Source organism: Cervus canadensis, chromosome 13 (genome assembly GCF_019320065.1).
Source record: "Cervus canadensis isolate Bull #8, Minnesota chromosome 13, ASM1932006v1, whole genome shotgun sequence".
In the NCBI taxonomy this organism is placed as follows: Eukaryota; Metazoa; Chordata; class Mammalia; order Artiodactyla; family Cervidae; genus Cervus; species Cervus canadensis.
Window position 1 is genome coordinate 45,331,525 of NC_057398.1, and position 20,423 is coordinate 45,351,947.

At 36.8% G+C, this 20,423-nt stretch overlaps 1 protein-coding gene across 11 annotated transcripts in view; it reads left to right on the top strand.

Moving 5' to 3' along the window:
- SDCCAG8 (SHH signaling and ciliogenesis regulator SDCCAG8) overlaps positions 1 to 20,423 on the top strand; it is a 247,112-nt gene that overhangs the window by 80,599 nt on the left and 146,090 nt on the right. For all 11 annotated transcript variants that reach the window (XR_006272696.1, XM_043486065.1, XM_043486066.1 and 8 more), the window contains 2 exons: positions 10,048 to 10,182; positions 13,036 to 13,152. Coding sequence is in view for 10 of the 11 variants with exons in the window: in XM_043486065.1 (XP_043342000.1) it covers positions 10,048 to 10,182; positions 13,036 to 13,152 (252 nt within the window). In the remaining variant the exon portion in view is untranslated. The remainder of the gene's footprint in view (positions 1 to 10,047; positions 10,183 to 13,035; positions 13,153 to 20,423) is intronic.

Consider the following 20,423-nt stretch of genomic DNA (forward strand, 5'->3'; position numbering starts at 1 on the left):
GGACCAATGCACTCCCCCCATGGAGTTTATAGACTAGTGGGAGAGGTAGACATTACGCACATACTTCCACAGATGAGTTTTTACCACTGTTATAAAAGCATGAAGATACAGTATAGAGTTACCATGAAAATGCATAACAGGCAAATATGACTTAGTCTACACAGTCATGAAAGATTTTCCTAAGCATGAGATTTTACAAGTGAGACTCAAAGGAGTTGAGTAGGAGTGGTCAAGGGAAGAGTTGAGGGGAAGTTTCAGACCCAGAAAAACAATACTCCCAAGGCTCAGAAGCTAGAAAGCATAATCCATTTTGGGAATTTAGGGAGAGTTTAAGTGACTGGAGCGTAGGCAGTAAGAGACAGAGTAATGGAACATGAGTTTGGAGAAATATGCAGGGACCAAATCATGAATGGTCTTCAAATCCATGAGAAAGATTTTAAATGTTATCCAAAAAGTGATGGTAAACCATTGAAGAATTGATGCTTCCAAACTGTGGTGCTGAGGAAGACTCTCTCAAGAGGCCTGTGGACAGAAAGGAGATCAAAGTCAATTCTAAAGGAAATCAACCCTGAATATTCATTGGAAGGACTGATGCTAAAGCTGAAGCTCCAATTCTCTGGCCACCTGATGCAAAGAGTTGACTCATTGGAAAAGACTCCAGTGCTGGGAAAGATTGAGGGCAGGGGGAGAAGTGGGGGACAGAGGATGAGATGGTTGGATGGCATCACCGACTCAAAGGAATGAGCTTGAGTAAACTTTGGGAGATAGTGAAGGACAAGGAAACCTGGCATGCTGCAGCCATGGAGTCGCAAAGTGTCAAACATGACTTAGCAACTCAATAACGACAACAACAAACCACTGACTGGCTTTAAATTGGGCAATGTCATGATGCCATTTATATTTGAGAAAAATCATCTGTCCATAGATTTGAAGGGGGACCAGAATAAACCTCTTAGACCAAGTGGGAAGTAATTACAGTAGTCCAGATGGGAAATGATGGTATCTAAGCCCCATTTTTCAAGGACTATTTCAAATCACTTTAATTCTCAGGTTCTCTACCATACTACCTTTCCCCTAATTCTCAACAGAGAGCCTCTACTTACCTAACAAAGAAAGTTGACGCCATTAGATGGTAACCACTTCAACTTATTTATTTTTCCCCTCACTTGTACCTAAAGTAAAATTTCACCTGCACCGCAACCCTGTCAGATGAGAGTGACTTCATCCTTTCCTCTTTCTCTGGATCCCATGCCCCTCAACCACCTCAGGGACTTATTTCCATTTGTTCCCCACTCTCTTCTGAATCTTCAGCCTTTACTTCACTATAGCCTTTTCCTTATCATCAGGAAAATAGTCTCTTTCTTCTAATCCAGTCATTCTCAATCTTGGCTGTGTAGAAGTTCCAAAACTCTCATTCAGCCAGTCTGAATCCCAAATGAACTATGGGAGAATAGCTGAGGGTAGGATCCAAGTGTCAGTATCTTAAAAAATTGTCCAGGTGATTCCAGTGTGCAGCCAAGGCTGGAAACCACCTTAGTAATTCCATATCCCTCCTTACTCTTTCCTTTAATAGTCAAATTTCTTGAAAGATATGTCCATACATACAATTGTCTTTTGGGGACTTTCTCTATGGCTTAGTGGTAAAGAACCCACCTGCTAGTGCAGGAGACACAGGAGATGCAGGTTCAACCCCTGGGTCAGGAAGATCTCCTGGAGTAGAAAATGGCAACCCACTCCAGTATTCTTCCTTGGAAAATTCCATGGACGGAGGATCCTGGTAGGCTACAGTCCAGGGGGATACAAAGAGTTGGACACTACTGAGCATGCATTGTCTTTTTCTCACCACTCATCAGTCCACTGCATTTCAGCTTCTGTGCCCATAGTCAATGAAATTACCATTGCTATGTTCACTGAAGACCTCCTTATGCTATTTTTAATGAATATTTTTTCATTCTTATTCTCTTTAAAAGTTTCTCTTTCTTTGATTTCTCTGAATCGATATTCTTAATTTGGGAAAGTGATGATGTGTGCCTTTTAGGTTAGTCTGAGTTTAAGGTGCCTTTGAGGTAATGAAAGAGACACATCCAGAAAGCACCTTGATAGGAGGTTCTGGGGTTTAGCAGAGAGCTTTAGATTTAGGTGTCTCTAGCACTACTGTGGCTTTAAATTTTTTAAAAAATTTATTTACTTATTATTTTTGGTTGTGCTGTATCTTCGTTACTGCACTGTAGCACTATTGTGGCTTTAATTTCATATACATTGTGCATGAGTGCATGCTCAGTCATGTCCAACTCTTTGCAACCCCATGGACTGTAGTCCATCAGGCTCTCTGTCCATGAGATTTTCCAAGCATGAATACTGGAGTGGGTTGCCATTTCCTTCTCCAGGGGATCTTCCTGACCCGAGGCTTGAACCTGTGTCTCCTGTATCTGCAGTTGGATTCTTTGACCACTGAGCCACTTGGGAAACCCCATATATATGGTATTGATTCCTAAATCTTTAGCTCTCTAGTGAGCTCCCAAACCAGCTTCACTTCCTACCTTCCCTTTCATATTAAACTACTATTCATTCATCCAGTTGCCCAACTCAGAAATCTTGCTGTCATCCTGGTCTCCTCCTTCTCCCTACCCTGTACATCATTAAGTTACCAACTTCTAGAGATTCAGACCCCTACCAGTGTTTCCCTGTCTCACCATCCCACTGCTCTCCATATCTCACCCTTGGATAATTCCCACAGCCCCACCATAGTCTCCTTGCTTCCAGTCTCACCTCTTTCTCATCTGTTCTCTTACCCAAAGAGCCAAGGATGCTCTTTCTAAAATGAATCCATCAGTAAGTCAGTCTCTTTCTTTAAAATCCTTTCATGTCTCTCTTTAACCCCATGGATAAAAGTTAAGCTGTCTCTATTTTTTTTAATTATTTAATTGGAGGCTAATTACTTTACAATATTGTAGTAGTTTTTGCCATACACTGACATGAATCAGCCATGGGTGTACATGTGTTCCCCATCCTTTACCTCCCTCCCCCTTCCCTCCCCATCCCATCCCTCAGGGTCATCCCAGTGCACCAGCCCTGAGCACCCTGTCACAGGCATTGAACCTGAACTGGCAATCTGTTTCACATATGATAATGTACATGTTTCAATGCTATTCTCTCACAGAGAGAGAGAATAGCTAACTTCACCTTCTCCCACAGAGTCCAAAAGATTGTTCTTTATGTCTCTGTCTCTTTTGCTGTCTCACATACAGGGTCATCATTACCATCTTTCTAAATTCCATATATATGCGTTAGTATACTGTATTGGTGTTTTTCTTTCTGACTTACTTCAGTCTGTATAATAGGCTCCAGTTCCATCTACCTCATTAGAACTGATTCAAATGTATTCTTTTTAATGCCTGAGTAATATTCCATTGTGTACATGTAACACAACTTTCTTATCCATTTGTCTGCCAATGGACGTCTAAGTTGCTTCCACGTCCTGGCTATCATAAACAGTACTGTGATGAACATTGGGGTACATGTGTCTCTTTCAATTCTGGTTTCTTCGGTGTGTATGCCCAGCAGTGGGATTGCTGGGTCATATGGCAGTTCTATTTTCATTTTTTTAAGGAATCTCCACACTGTTCTCCATAGTGGCTGTACTAGTTTGCATTCCCACCAACAGTGTAAGAGGATTCCCTTTTCTCCACACCCTCTCCAGCATTTACTGTTTGTAGACTTTTTGATAGCCATTCTGACTGGCGTGAGATGGTACCTCATTGTGGCTTTGATTTGCATTTCTCTGATAACGAGTGATATTGAGCATCTTTTCATGTGTTTGTTAGCCATGTGTGTGTCTTCTTTGGAGAAATGTCTGTTTAGTTCTTTGGCCCATATTTTGATTGGGTCATTTATTTTTCTGGAATTGAGCTGCAGGAGCTGCTTGTATGTTTTTGAGATTAATTCTTTAATTAATTAATTTAATTAATAAATTAGTAAATTAATTGATTCTTTTAATTAATTAATTCAGCTGCTTCATTTGCTATTATTTTCCCCCATTCTGAAGGCTGTCTTTTCACCTTGTTTATAGTTTCCTTCATTGTGCAAAAGCTTTTAAGTTTAATTAGGTCCCATTTGTTTATTTTTGCTTTTATTTCCACTACTCTGGGAGATGGGTCATAGAGGATCCTGCTATGATTTATGTCAGAGAGTGTTTTGCCTATGTTTTCCACCAGGAGTTTTATAGTTTCTGGTCTTATGTTTAGATCTTTAATCCATTTTGAGTTTATTTTTGTGTATAGTGTCAGAAAGTGTTCTAGTTTCATTCTTTTATAAGTGGTTGACCAGTTTTCCCAGCACCACTTGTTAAAGAGATTGTCTGTTCTCCATTGTATGTTCTTGCCTCCTTTGTCAAAGATAGGGTGTCCATGGGTGCATGAATTTATCTCTGGGCTTTCTATTTTGTTCCATTGATCTATATTTCTGTCTTTGTGCCAGTACCATACTTCCTTGATGACTATAGCTTTGTAGAATAGCCTGAAGTCAGCAGGTTTATTCCTCCAGTTCCATTCTTCTTTCTCAAGATTGCTTTGGCTATTCGAAGTTTTTTTGTATTTCCATACAAATTGTGAAATTATTTGTTCTAGTACTCTGAAAAATACCACTGGTAGCTTGATAGGGATTTCATTGAATCTATAGATTGCTTTGGATAGTATATTCATTTTCACTATTTTGATTCTTCCAATCCATGAACATGGTACATTTCTCCATCTATTTGTGTCATCTTTGATTTCTTTCACCATTGCTTCTCGGCCTTTTGGCTAAGATCAAGTGTAGTGTTTTATAGTTTTCTATGTATAGGTATTTTCTTTCTTTAGGTAGATATATTCCTAAGTATTTTATTCTTTTCGTTGCAATGGTGAATGAAATTGTTTCCTTAATTTCTCTTTCTGTTTTCTTATTGTTAGTGTGTAGGAATGCAAGGGATTTCTATGTGTTAATTTTATATCCTGCAACTTTACTATATTCATTGATTAGCTCTAGTAATTTTCTGGTGGAGTCTTTAGGGTTTTCTATGTAGAGGATCATGTTAGCTGCAAACAGTGAGAGTTTTACTTCTTCTTTTCCAATCTGGTTTCCTTTTATTTCTTATTCTTCTCAGATTGCTGTGGCTAAAACTTCCAAAACTATATTGAATAGTAGTGATGAGAGTGGGCACCCTTGTCCTGTTCTTGATTTTAGGAGAAATGCTCTCAATTTTTCAATATTGAGGATAATGTTTGCTGTGGTTTATCATATATGGCTTTTATTATGTTGAGGTATGTTCCTGCTATGCCTGCTTTCTGGAGGGTTTTTATCATAAATGGATGTTGAATTTTGTCAAAGGCTTTCTCTGCATCTATTGAGATAATCATATGGCTTTAATCTTTCAATTTGTTAATGTGGTGTATCACATTGATTGATTTGCAGATATTAAAGAATTCTTGCATCCCTGGGATAAAGCCCATTTGGTCATCATGTATGATCTTTTTAATATGTTGTTGGATTATGTTTGCTAGAATTTTGTTAAAGATTTTTGCGTCTATGTTCATCAGTGATATTGGCCTGTAGTTTTCTTCTTTTGTGGCATCTTTTTAAGCTCTTTCACTGTTACATAAAGATTGTACATTTTTTTCCCCTTTGGTTCTTCAGTCTCATCTCCCTTCTCTTTTCTTTCCTATATTATCACCATGCTGACCTACTTGCACTTTCTCAAATGTCAAACATGCCAATCTGCCATACCAATTTTTCATTTCAGGATTTTGCAAGGCCTTGCCCCTCCTCTCCCATCCCTGCACCCCCCACCACCATTGCCTAGAGGAATCTTCCTCTAGCCTCTCTGACTGATGGTTTAGAGTTCTTGACACCATATCTTTTCATAGTCTCCCAATGATGAATTTTTGGGAGCCCCTCCTATGGGCTTCTAAACTCAATTTATTGCAAAATCTTATTGAATTATCTCCCCTAATTTACTATGATTCTCCTGCATGTATGGTTTGTTAACATCCTAATTGCTTGGCACATTCCTCCCACGTAAAATGTGTTCAATATATATTTATTGAATGAATACAAGGGGAATACAAATGGAAGAAAGAAGGCCCCAGGCCATTGGAAAGGCATACATGCATGTCTGCTCAGTTGTGTCCAACTCTTTGTGACCCTATGGACAGTAGCCCTCCAGGCTTCTCTGTCCATGGGATTTCCCAGGCAAGAAGAACACTGGAGTGGGTTGCCATTTCCCTCCCCTGGAAAGGCATAACTAAAATGCTAAGAGTTCAGAGAATCAGAACAGATTTCTGTCTGCAAGAGATCATGGAAAACTTTGTGGAGAAGATGGCATTTTAACTGAGCTTCAAAAAAAAAAAAAAGGCAGGATTTATAAATGGAGAAGGAAATGGCAACCCACTCCAGTGTTCTTGCCTGGAGAATCCCAGGGACGGGGGAGCCTGGTGGGCTGCCATCTGTGGGGTCGCACAGAGCTGGACACGACTGAAGCGACTTAGCAGCAGCAGCAGCAGAAATGCAGTATGAGGGGGAGATACGCGAACATGAGTAAGTTGTGGAGGAAGGTAAAGTTGTGAGCTGAGCTTGTGTGAGAGAGACAATGGCAGCAAGAGCAAAGATCAGCCACTAATTATGCTTAGGAGACTTTTTTCCTGGGTTGTTTAGTGGCAACTTTTGCCTTGCTGAGTACTTTTACTATGTAAAAATATGTTGATGAGAATTCCTGATAAGAAGAAATGAAGTCTGAAATGTGCCAGGCAATATTCCAGGTGCTCTTATGTATAATTTTCTTAAATTGATAATTATTTTATTTAAAAAAGTGGCAACAGAAATGCAGTGCATTTCTGAATTTTTTTTTTGTCCCCATTAAACCTTTGACACTTAATCTCAAGATCCTGCCCAAAATAAAGATGTATGAATAAAGAGTTGAAAGTGATCCTAGCAGTGAAGCTAGTACTTTCATAGGAAATGGCAGATTCTTTGAAGTAAAAGGGTTTAGTGTTGAATCCAGTTTTACCTTTTTGTGACCTTGAACAATTCATTTAACCTCTCCAAATTTCAGAGTAGTAAATGACAGATTTGATCTACTTTAAGAATTGATAGGATTAAATAAAATAATGCTTTGAAGTACCTAACAAACTACCTGGCTTAGGGTGGACATTAAACAAATTTTAGTTTGTGGCTATTATTCTTACTCTAGTGAAAGAGTTAGCTCTATTGGGTAGCTTTCTTGGACCTTTGTGTTAGTAAAAGCTGACACATTTTAATATAAAGTCCAGCTTTATTTTTTTATTTATTAGCTTGAATGAAACCGGGAAAATTCTTGGTTTTCATTTTTTTCACCAGAAAGTTAATCCAATACATTCCTTTTCCAAGGGGATTAAAAGAGGATATTATCACACTGCCTAGCACCAGAAGTTACTTTAGTAGGAAGTCTCAACAATCACGTTTTAAGTTCTAATGGTTAGTGTTGGAGCACGTGTCTCTGCTTTCCTTGTGGTGGGCTTGCTACTGAGACTTGTACATTCTTTCTCTCTTTTTATTATTTTTCTTCTTCCCTTTCTTCTTACTGCTTTAAAAATTTCATTTATGTGGGAAGTTCTAGAAGAGCAGATGCCTTCCACCTAGACAGATTTTGAATCATTCCTCCATGAACAGTTCTTGCTGTGAGTTTGCCTGTTGGCATCAGTAATGGTCTTTGGTTGCACTAAGACACTAAGTTTGTTAGTTCAATCAGTTATTCAGTCTTCTATTTGTTGAATGCCCCCTGTGGTTTGTGAATTTTTCTCAGTTGGTTTCTTGATAATAGCCAATTGCTAGAATCCCTACTTCTTGTACCTTTTTTTTATGAGGAATGCCATTTTATACTACGTTCAATACACCAGGGACTCTTTATTGTAGAAATTTCTATCAGGCTCTCCCATCCTGGGTGTCCTTGTCTGTTGCTTGCCCCTGTCAAAGTTTAAAGGACTTACCTGATGTCAACACCCTGGCCCTCCAACAGTGTTGCAGCTGTCTGTGTTACTTCTGCCTCTGCAACAGATGTGGATGGAGAAGTTCCTGCAGTGTAATGTTGACTTCCAGATGGTGGGCATGGGGAAAAAGAAGGTGTGTCAACAGGAGGGGAGGCTCCGAGAAGTGGGTGACAGAAGGGAGCAGACAGGTAGTGGGTAGAGGAATGAAGTGATGGGTGGCAGAGGGAGGGAATCACGTGGAAAGTGCACAATTTGTCACATGCTGTAGAAACTGACTCAGAATTTACCATTAGCAAAATAAATGTCTGCACATTTACTTAAAAAAAAAAACACACAATATTAATACATTTGCCATAAGATTCACATAAATAATACATGAATTTTTTAGTAGCTGGTAATTAAAGTTTTTTGTTACTGTAAGTTTCCAGAAAAGCTATAATTACATATTCATAATATGCTTACTCATGCACTTGAATTTTTAAATTAAGGAAATTTAGTTAGTATTTTTGATTTGTTACATTTAACTTCTTTTGACCTTTAATTTTTCTTTCAGATTGTAATCTGCATAAGGATAATTCGTAGCCTGGTATTAGTAAAAGAAATTTTACATGCAATTTAGATTTGTAGCCAATTTCTTGATGATAAGAAGGACATGTAAACAATCATATATTAAATGTATAATTCTCCACAATCCCTAGACAAGTTAAATAATACCTCTACTGTCTAAATTAGAAAATAGCTACCCGGGCTGATTATTTTGCTATTTTCAATTTTAGTTAGTTGCCAAAGGCAATCTTGATTTTTACTACAAACTTTAGTTACTGATTTCTGTTGTAAAACTGAATTCACACCCATGTTAGTGTAGATTTTAAATATTATGGTAGATTTTAAATACTATGTCAAATTTGTTATCAGTTTTTGTTTTAGCTGATTAAAAATGAATAGCTGTGTTTTGATCTGGGGGCACGGTAGCATTTCTTCATCACTTTAAAAGTACTAATACAAATGAGAAGCTAATTGCCTGGGAAAGTTTGACTCACCGGAGCAGAAGTTAAAATGTAATTGCAAACCAAAAACTATGAAGGTTAAATCTAAGATCTAGAAAGCATTTCTAACCCTTAGAAGAAAAACTAAGCACCTGCTATCATAGAGTCCCTCAGAAAACCCATTTATTCTAACAATTCATTCATTCATCAAACATTAATCATATGCCTCTTAAGGAATATGCTCTTGAGGAACTTCTAGTCTAATGAGGAAACAGACAGCAAAAAATGTGATGTCTTAAGCACTATGCATGTAAATAATTTTAGTTGATAAAGAATATATCAATAAAGTTTTAAATATATTTTAACTTGGAGGATAAATTCAGCACCTTTATTCTTGTATCTGCCTTAATACAAAATTACTAATATACTTAGTGTTTTTAAAAAATACTATTTTATATTCTTATTGAATTTTTCAGATATTAGACATGTCTTTCTAAAGTGCTTAGAAATTCATAAACTCTGGTATTAAAGACTTAGTGTAGCATATGGAAGTTTCTCAAAAAATGTCTGCTGATCGATTTTATTTTTAATATTTAAAAAGCATGGTGGGACTTCCCTGGTAATTCAGTGGCTAAGACTCTGGTGTTCCCAACACAGGAGGTCAGGGTTCCATCCCTGATCAGGTAAATAGACCTGATCCAACTAAAGATACAACTAAAGATGCAGCATGCTGCAACTAAGACCTGGTACAGCCAAATAAATACATACTTACATATCTTTTAAAAATAAAAAACATGGTGACTCTAATTAACAATACTGCATTGTATATTTGAAAGTTGCTAAGAGAGTAAATCTTAAAAGTTTAGGAAAAATAAGTAATTATATGAGGTGATAGTGAAGGGAGATTGATGAATTGAGAATGCAAAGTCATGGAGATACCCCATCCACAGAGAAATGACTTGGAGAGTCAAGTGGCCATGCTGAAACTCTGTTAACTTAAGATGTTTTAAATATTTATTTTGTCAAATAACATTATCATTTAGGACTTTTATTTCCTGTTATAGATGTTGACCCTATCTCAGAATATTGCCCAACTGGAGGCTGAGGTGGAAAAGGTTACAAGAGAGAAAATTTCAGCTGTTCATCAACTCGAGGAAATTCAAAACCAGCTTGCTTCCCGGGAAATGGATGTCACAAAGGTACAAAGATTTTAGTTTACTAATTATGTAAATCTTTTCTTTGAAAATTTTTTCCTAGTCTGTAAATCTCAGAAAGAAGTCTGAAGTAGAAAAATGTTTTTGTTTTGAGATAGTAAAGATCCAAATAATGGTCATTCAGCAAGCATTTGTTTATTATCATCAGGCCCTTTGCTAGGTGCTGCAAATACGAAGAGGGTTAGATACAAACAATGTCCTCAAAGAACTTAAGGGTTAAGTTGCTGAGACAGACTTGTAAATAGGCAAATTTTATTACTTTAATTATTAAGTATTTGATAAAACTTGTATTTCTAAATAAATCAATTAAGGGTAATTTTTTTCCCCAGAGATAGTATAAGTTTGGTCTTCTCAATAATACTAAAAGACATACATTTATTTACAACATAAAGGTATGTTTAACATAAAAAAATTCTCTACCTCTCATTCCTTTCAGACCTGTTCTTTAAAATCAAGATTCTAATACTACAACTTCTTATTCTTTCGGTCCTTAAATTTATACTTTACATTATGGTATCACAATGTCTGTGCTATGGGCATCGCAAACTTGTGAACCAAGAACTGAAATGTTTAATGGTCGTAAGTGGCGAAGGTACACGTTTAAGAAACACTAGAGGTCTATATAGACATCAGTAATCATTGGTTTAAGGCTAAGTAACTCAATATGGATATGCGTGATGTAATAAATCAATTTGTTTTTCATCAATATATACACAGATAATTTTGTTAAAATGCATACTCATCTCATATTATAGTTTATTTCTCAATGTATTTTCCCAAATATTGACACATTTTAATGCCGTTATTGCTTTATAACTCAGTAATTTGAATTATCTTTAATATATAATGGGAAAGAAAGCCTAATTTTTCTTTTTTTCCCTTGAGTTTATATAGTTCTTCATTTGCTTTCTAGAATTCCAGCTAGTTCATGCAGAAGCTTAAAATATCATATTTGCCAGTTTGATTGATGTGTTTGTGTGGAAGTAGGGGACAGAAGTAAGGGAATTGGTACAGAGGGATAGAAATGGTTGACCTGGATAATAGGTGAGAGCTACATGAGGATTTTTTGTTCATTATAAGGAGAGAACTTCCTGTTGAAATATGGACAGTAAAGAATGATTACTCTGTCTTTAGAACTGTTCAGAAGGACTCAGACATCAGGGGAGTGCTGTGTGATTGCTTCCAACTCTGGGATAATATAATCCTAGTTAAATTTAATTTGTTGATGTATTTTAGATGAAACTTAAGTGTTATGAATAAATTTAACAAATGCATTTTAAACTGAAATTAGTGAGGCGGGGAAACTTTAAAAATACACTTAAGGGATAAAATTATTTTAAATAGGACTTAATGCTTAGATAGTTATTATATACGATAATTTTGTACTGATACTGAGTTTTAAGCACTATGGCTGTGTAGTTGTTATGTGTTGGTATTATAATTTGGATTTTTAAATTGTATTCTTATATGTAAATCAAATAGATTGAAATAGTGAAGGAAGACAATTAGGGCTCCTCTCATGTTTTTCTGTAGTTCTTAATTTTTAAATTTTATGTAGCTTTAACTAATAATTTTTTATGCATTACTAATATTTTTGAAATGGAAAGGATCAACTCACATATTGAAGATAACTGAATTTCAAGTACAGGTTTTAGTAATTTTATTCATTTTTTAAAAACTTTTTGAGGGTCACTGGGGAGAAACAGTTTTTCTTCTATCCTGTCACTATAATTTTCAAACACAGACTAGTTCAGTCTTAAGGTATTTTTTATTTGAACATAGGAAGTGCACATAGATTTTACAAGATTCTAAAACTTCAATAATGATGAAACTAATTTCTAAAATTCTAATAATCACTTTAGAGAACTACCAAAATTTAAGTTTCAGGTAGAAATAGCCATTGGATGATACCTAATTTTTAAAATCTCATACTTGTAACTTAGAAACTGACTTAGCAGACACGTATTATTTGATCTCCCTACAAGTTCTCAGTTGTCTCAGAAGTTTGTAACTTCTTTATTTAGATTTGTCTGCTAGTTGCATTTCCCAAACGTATTTATCTGTATGGAGATGGCCTGGATTGAAAGAATATGTAAAGGATGATACATAATTTTTAGATACTACATGTGTTTACTGTTTAATTCTGTATTAAAATCATTTCAATTACATGTATATTTTCCTTTTATGTTGAATGCCATAGTTATTTTAAAAGCAGAGTGGGCTTAATTGCAGTCTGTGATTTTTAATTTTCTTAACTTGAATACATAGTGTTTTGCATGGTAAGACTTACATTATCTACAAAGGCTACAGTAAATACTGGCTGGGTTCTACTCTATGCCTAAATATTAATAATATAGTCTATTAACAGAGAGAAGAATTCCTTTATTAATTTCCTTAAATAAAAACCTAACTGATAAAGAGTTTCAAGGCAAGTTTTTAATATAGAGTGTATCTTTAACCATGACAACTTTAATGAATAATAACATAGCTTAATATTTTAATTAATAATTTTACCTATTTAAAAGTGAGATGATAGTGCATTTTAGATGATAATATGCAATTGAAACTCTTATTTTACATGAAAAATTCTTGTGTATATTGCCAGAGTTCCCTGGTTATGCTTTGCTTTATCTGTAATTTGAAGTTGCAAGGCTCAATAATATCTGATATTGCCTCCACATCTTAACAATATATTGAATATGCAAATAGAAAATGCCATTCTTAGAAAACTTCTGTTGTATTTATTAATACGACCTCTAGGGGGCACCAAAAGATCTGATTGCAGGCATTGCCTAGTAGATTCCAGTAGCTATTGATCTAGTTTTTGTAATCTAACAGGTGTGTGGAGAAATGCGCTATCAATTGAATAAAACCAAAATGGAGAAGGATGAGGCCGAAAAGGAGCACAGAGAGTACAGAACAAAAACTAAAAGAGATCTTGAAATTAAAGATCAGGTAAGATTTGGTACAAATGTAGTACCTGCAGCAATTAAAGACATAACTAATGTTTTTTTCCTGAAATTTTTGTGATTTTATTCCTAAGTCATTTATTTCTATTATATTCTTTCTAATTAATGGAATGATTCAATTTATACTATTAAAAGAATTTCATATACAGTTGCCTAAAATTATCACCTTTCACATGAAGTTGTGAGAATACAACTGCATGCATATTAAATTCCAATCTGACAGGTCATAAATATACATTTGGATATATGTATCCATTACTTTAAAAAGTGGAAAAAAATGTTCTAATGCACATTTTGAACCTAAAATATATGTAAATAAAGTTCTTGAAAAATGCCAACTTGAATCCAATTTTAAGTGAAAAAGTTTAAAATTTGTGAGATGAGATGAGTTGATATGTAAACATGTCAATCAAATTGATTGTTGGCAGAGTGGAACCAGTTTTAACTAAGACTATCATGAATATGTTTGTTCAGGAAACCTAAATACAGTAAAACTGGAAATGCTAGGGAAAAAATGTTACTTACTTCAATTTAAGTTTGAACAGATGTTTTACATTATATCTTTGTTCAGATCATGTAGATACTTCAATTTTAATTGACAACATGGATGAAGTTTTTAGCGAGGCAGTTCCAAATATACTGACTTTTGATTTTCTTAGTTTTGTGTGACAGAACATTGAAAGCTTTCATTCTTTATATTCAGTGAAAGCAGGTTGATAAATCTATTCAATTAAAATAAGACTGAGTTCTCAGTGTCATTATTTTAAAGAAATCGCTATGGTTTAAAAGGGGGTAGCCCAAAGTAAATTTTTTGAAATATATTCTAGTTCAACATTTTTTACCAAATTTTCCAACATATTTGCTTTTCAACCCAATCAGCTCTCTATGCAAATAGTGCAAAGACAATCAGGAAAAGTATTGAAAATGAAAGTGATGATGAAATTTAGTACCAAAAGTTTTTCAAGTGGTGGCTGAAATTCCTGATACTGAAATAAAATCCAAACAGCCAAAATCAAATTCTACTTTTGCACCACTACATTCATAGTGTTATAATGAGTTTTAAATTTTCAGAAGAATTTTTATTATTAGCAAATAATGTACATTTCATTATGTTCAAATAATGACACTATTTTATTCTATCCAGTTGGGGGCGTGCCTGATAGTGGAATTAAAAATCCTTTATATCAGAAACTGAAGGTCTAGTATTACCAACCAACATGGAACTTTCCTTTTCTCATGTATCATAACTTTTTGAAAAAGGTATCATATTGTCATGCTCCCTAGCATTATTATATACCTTTCCTGTTATTCTGTAGCATCTGCTAGCATAACATTTTTTTTTTTAACATTTTAGACTAACTGAAAATATATCATAAGGTAGAGTCTCCAAGCTATTTAAAAATTACATTTTAATGTTCTAGAGAGAAAAAAACACTATAGGAGCAATAAGATTTTAATATCTCTTATAAATGAATAACACATGCAGAAGTATTTGTAATATTTGTCTTTTCTCACTATATCTCATTTTAATTAACTACTAATGATGTGAAGGCTAAATTCTGCAGGATTTTTAAAAGAAGCAGTTTTCATTTGTAAATATTACCTGCTAAATTGTGAAACATGAACAGTTTTTATAATGATTTCAATGTTAGTTTTAGATAGAGGTATGCCTTTTTAGGATGTCAGAGTTAGGAATAAAATCTCCTAATAGTTTTCCAAGATGTTTATAATGTGATGTGCATACTATTTTTTTCTTGGACAGAATTTGAGGAAATCTTATAGGTACTCTGTGTAACTATTCTGAATTGAAGAGACAGTTTCAAAACAAGAAAGTAGTGGTGTCTCATTCCATGGATGATCTGGAATAGCAAAGCAGCAATTGTTCTTTGGTCTTTCAGCCATGACCTGACCTTCTGTCTTTAGGACTGAGGAGCTACTTTGCTTGGCCACCATCTGCACTCAGGAGAGAAATTTACATTTAACTTTTAAAAGCTGGGCTGTTGAACATATATCTGAATACCTATAAAATAATATAAAGCGATTTCACTTTTAAAGTGTTACATATCATGCAATTCAGAATAACAGGAAGGCTATCTCTATGTTTACAAACAAGGTGTTCCTTGTAATATGGTCCGTTTATTTATATTTTTGTTAATCTGGCCTCTTGATACATTTTTAAAGTAGGTGGGAAACTGTCAGATTGGAATGTGGTGAGAACAAGAGCTTTTTTGATGTATACAAAATAGGGCAAATGGTTGAGCATCAAAATCATTTTCCTTGTGACCCAAGCCTTGACTCTGGCATAATTAGAAGGGAAGGTTAGGAGAGTAACAATGACAATCTCTTCCTCCCATTTTCTCCTTTTCTCTTTTTTTATTGTGTCAGGAGCTGATGGGCAGATTATCCTTCCCATCAACTAACTCCTTTGTATCTCTTCAGTTAGAGCTCCTGCCAGCCTCAGAGGGTGCTTCTAGCACCAAAAAAAAAAAAGGGGGGGACATTTGGTATGTAGAAGAATGAAAAATCTGTGCCCTGATTTTTTACTAGAAAATTTTTATAGGCAACAGTTAGACACATACACACACTCTACTATGGGGATTTTAAAATATTTGTGAAGATAAAGAGACTATTACAATGAAATCCCACATCTCCATCACCCAGGTTCCTCATTTTGCAATTCTGTTCCATCTACTTCACATTTTATCTCTCCATTTTCCTTGTCATCTTTATCATCCTTTTCTTCTTCATCTTCTCCTCCTCTCCTGTCTTTTTCCCTCTCTTCTGCTTTTGAAATATGTAAAGCAGATCTCAGACATTGAGTCATTTCACCCATAATAAATACTTCTGTGTATACCTATGAAGAATTTTTTCACAATCACTATGTCATCACACCTAACAATATTAACAGTAATTCTTTAATATCCTATAATGCACAACCCATATTCAATCTTTTCTGACCATCTCTACAATGACTGTAGTCAGCTTATTAGAATCAGGAAGATAGTTATGTTTTTGTATGTTAGAATGTTATGATGTTATCTTCTTTAATAGAAAATAAAGGGAAATCTTAGAAAAATGTTGCCTTTTCCTGTCTGTTGTTATCAATAAGTTTCAAGCATAATGTCTTGATAGTGCTTTATATCTGTAAGGTACTTCATCACCATTCTAAGGAAATATGAATTAATTCTGTAGCAAACTATCTGAAGGAAATGGCTACCTTGCAGCAACCCCAATCATCATATTCTGAAAGGAGCCCATTAGTCTGACATTCAAAATATATAATTAATTTCAGAGCCTTACATTTAAGATTTAGGAAGGCTGCAGGAAGCCCTGGAAGCACGAAGGATAGCACTCTGAAATAAGTGATGCATAAGTGAAGTTTTCTTTGTTAGCCTCCATTTTGGGGGATGAGTCTCAGAGATGATTCTAATCTAAGTCCCTAATTTTTGACTAGGACCTAATACAAAATGAAAATACAAGGTTCTTTGCTCAAAAAAAAAAAACAAAAACAAAAACCAAAAACAGGAAAAAAGTGATGTTAAAGGTAATAAATTATGAAACATTTCCTTTCTCCTGCAGTCAGCCTCTCTCCTCTCTCTCTCTCTCCCCCTCTCTCCTTTTCCTTCTTCCTCCCTCCCCCTGCATGTCATTTATTTGCTGTTTAGTGTTGGACCCCCTCCAGCATGGGATACTCATGGTGGGGGCTGCAGACCCCCATAGGTGCCCCGTGACTGGGTGTACAGATGGGTCCATAGTTTCCAGGTTCTCCATGCCACCAGTCAAAACACCTGTATACCATGCCCCAGTGGGGAAGAGAGACAGTCAGTCTTCATCCGAGGGTGGGTCAGCTGGGCAGCCTCCACGTGCTGGGATCAGGGTGGGCAGAGGCTCGACGCTGAGTCCACGGAGTGTGCTCCTCCTGACGGCTCAGGCAGGAGCAGGGATTGTCAGCTCCATGTCCCACCCTCAGATGTCAGGGACATACATACTCAACCCAGCCTTTCTCAAGCTCAGATCCAGGCCCCCCCCAGATGTAAAGGATAATAGCGGAACTCAGGTGCATGCCTGCTTGCTCAGTTGCTTCAGTTGTGTCCAACTCTGTGATACTGTGGATTATAGCCCGCCGGGCTCCTCAGCCCATGGGATTGTCCAGACAGGAATGCTGGAGTGGATTGCCATGCCCTCCTCCAGGGGATCTCCTGACCCAGGGATCGAAAACAGGTCTCCTGCATTACAGGTGGATTCTCAGCCACCAGCAAAGCCCAGCAGAACATGTTCCACCCCCTGAAACTGCTGTGACCTGGTCCCACCCACGGTGGAGGGCAGCATGGTCCCAAGGCAGGAGCCAGGAAGAGGAAACTGAAAGGGAACAAGTGTCCAAGCCATGAGGCGGTGGAGAGACAAGACCACAGATGTGAGTGGGGCTTCCATTGGTGCCATCAGACTTCACCTATAGAACCCAGATTCCAACATAAAACATTAAGAAGAATTTTAAAACGTTGACCACAGAGCATTAAACTGCAGGTTCAGAGCCCTTCTAAACACAGGTCCCTATATGAGCACACTGGTCACACGCCCATGAAGCCACCCTATTTTGGGGATAAGCAGACAAAGATTTGGTGTGCTAATGCAGGGGTTCCCAATCCCTGGGACCGGTAGTGGTCCAAGGCCTGTCGGGAACTGGCCACACAGCAAGAGGCGAGCAGCAGGCAAGTGTGGGAAGCTTCATCTGCCATCCCTGTTGGTTGCATTATCTCCGGAACCATTGCCCCACCACTTCCTTCCGTGGAAAAACTGTCTGCCACCAGCACAACACTGTAAAGCAATTTTCCTCCAATTAAAAAATAAAAAATAACTTTAAAAATCATCTTCCACAAAACTGTCCATGGTGCCAAAAAGGTTGGGGACCACCATGCTAATGCACATATATACATGCCTACTTACACAGATATGAGCGTATGTTTATGCACAGGTGCCCTGTAGCTGTAGAAGAGGGCTAGCAAACTACAGCCCACCAGCAGCTCTGACCTGCAGGCAGTTGTTACAAATCAAGTTGTCATAGAAGATGGTTAACACTCGCTTGTTAATGTACTGTCTATGGCTGCTTTCCTGCCACAAGGCAGAGTTGAGAAGCTGTGGCATAGCCCCCACAACTGAAATACTTGCTCTCTGAGCCTCTACTGAAAAAGCTTGCCAACCCCTACCCTGAGGATAAAGATAAAACTTTTGTTTCCCCTGCCCTCTAGAATGTGAAGCTTTGAGATTGAAAACTCACCAATCTTGAAGTATAACGGAACAGCTTTAGAGTATTTCGCAGTATAGGAAATGTGCCTGATGCCTGATCTCTGATCTCTAGTGGCATCAGCAGATGGGTATATGACTGGTCATTGTGTTATTGTCTGATTAGAGGCATGTGACTTAATAATGGCTTGGATGGGAATACAAATATAAATACATAAATTGTTTTATAATAATAGTACAAAATGTTTAGGTTAGTTTAATTTCTGTCAAAAATAAGACTTTCTTATCAGTATGGTGTAAGTTAGAACTCTGGAGTTGTGGCTAATATTGCATAGGAATAGCTGAAGTTCAAAATTACCTGAATGGGGTAATGAAAGAAAATATTTAAGGGTAAAGCTCACATACAAAAGAAATAAATCTGCAAATTTTGACTAGAAAATTAGGGCAAAAAAAAGGATTTGAGGATTGCTCATATCTACAGCAACATGACTCCACACTTTAATGCTGACATTAAAAAACGTGGACTGTGTCAACACAAGAGTTATAAGTTCAATTGAATTAATTAGATTGTTGGGAGTAGTACATCTGTTTTGTATGGCTTTGTGTAGAGAGGAACCCCTACATGTCCTAAAGTACGACCTACTTAAGGCCTGAGAAATAAAAGCAATAAAGGAAAGTTGAAGAATTGTACCTTTCTACTTAGAAAAGACTGAAGCATTGCTTCACTTGTCTTTAAGGACTTGACATAATTTCAAGGAGTAAGTTAAACACTTGTTCTTGATCTTTACTAAGGAAAGAATAAGAACAAAGAGATTTAATCACAGCAACTGGAAATTACAGTAGCCCAAAATAAGAATTTTCTGACAGCAAGAAGATTGAAATAGATTGCTGTAACAGATCATGAAACTTTTAGCTTTAAACAGCAGCCGTAATGTGCTCTACCTGAAGACTCAGCTAATGGATCTCTGAGGTCCATTGTCTTTTATTTGATTCTGGAAACATCCTAGGAACATTTCATGGTCTGTATTAACATGGCTACTAAGGTTATTAATATTTATCTTTTCTATAATTTCGGGCTTCCCTAGTGGCTCAGATGGTAAAGAATCTGCCTGCAATGCAGGAGACCCGGGTTTGATCCCTGGTTGATGAAGATCCCCTGGAGAAGGAAATGGCAACCCGCTCCAGTATTCTTGCCTGGAGAATTCCATGGACAGAGGAACCCGAGGGGCTACAGTTCATGGGGTCACAAAGGGTCAGACATGACTGAGTGACTAACACTTTCACTTTCATTCATAATGCAGCACTAACAGATTAAAATAAAATCCTGTTCGGCTCTGTTCTCTCTTATGTGTCTGTAATGCTATATACTCTCTTCAGAGGGCTTTTGGGGAATTTACTGAGATTAATGGATGGCTTCTGAGAGCTAGGCTTCAGAGACTATCCACCTACCACCTGCAGTCTCACTTCTAGCTCTGAAAAATGACTGGGAGGGGCCACTTGGGCACGCCGTTCGTACATGTAATCACTTGGTCCTGGTGATGACAGAGTTGCTCTCCAGTGTTCTTCACACCCTCTTTCAGTGATGGAGGTTTAGCACATTCCTCTCCCTGCTCCTCACTTAGACTGTAGCCATTCCAGAGGGCTTGGCCTGCCCACACCAGCTACACTAGACACTGTGGGGTGATAACTGGAAGACCCAGGTCCTGCCCTTAGGGGGTTTATATTCTAGTTTAAGAGCCAGAGTACACATTTGAATGTGCCTAAAAATACTTGTAAAGTAGCATATCGACAAGTGCAAATTAATGTAGTGTGAACTTCATGCTGGCTGCAGCCCATGAGAGGAGAATCTGGTTCCATGTGTGTGATGCAATAAGGCTTTTTTTTTTTTTTTAAATAGCATCTTCCCTAAGTATGCCCTAAAGCATTGTTCAATATACTTTAGATAAATTTGTGTTCTTATCACAGCCCAACCAAGAATTCTGAGAAAAATTTTCACCCTGGCGTATGTCTAATAAA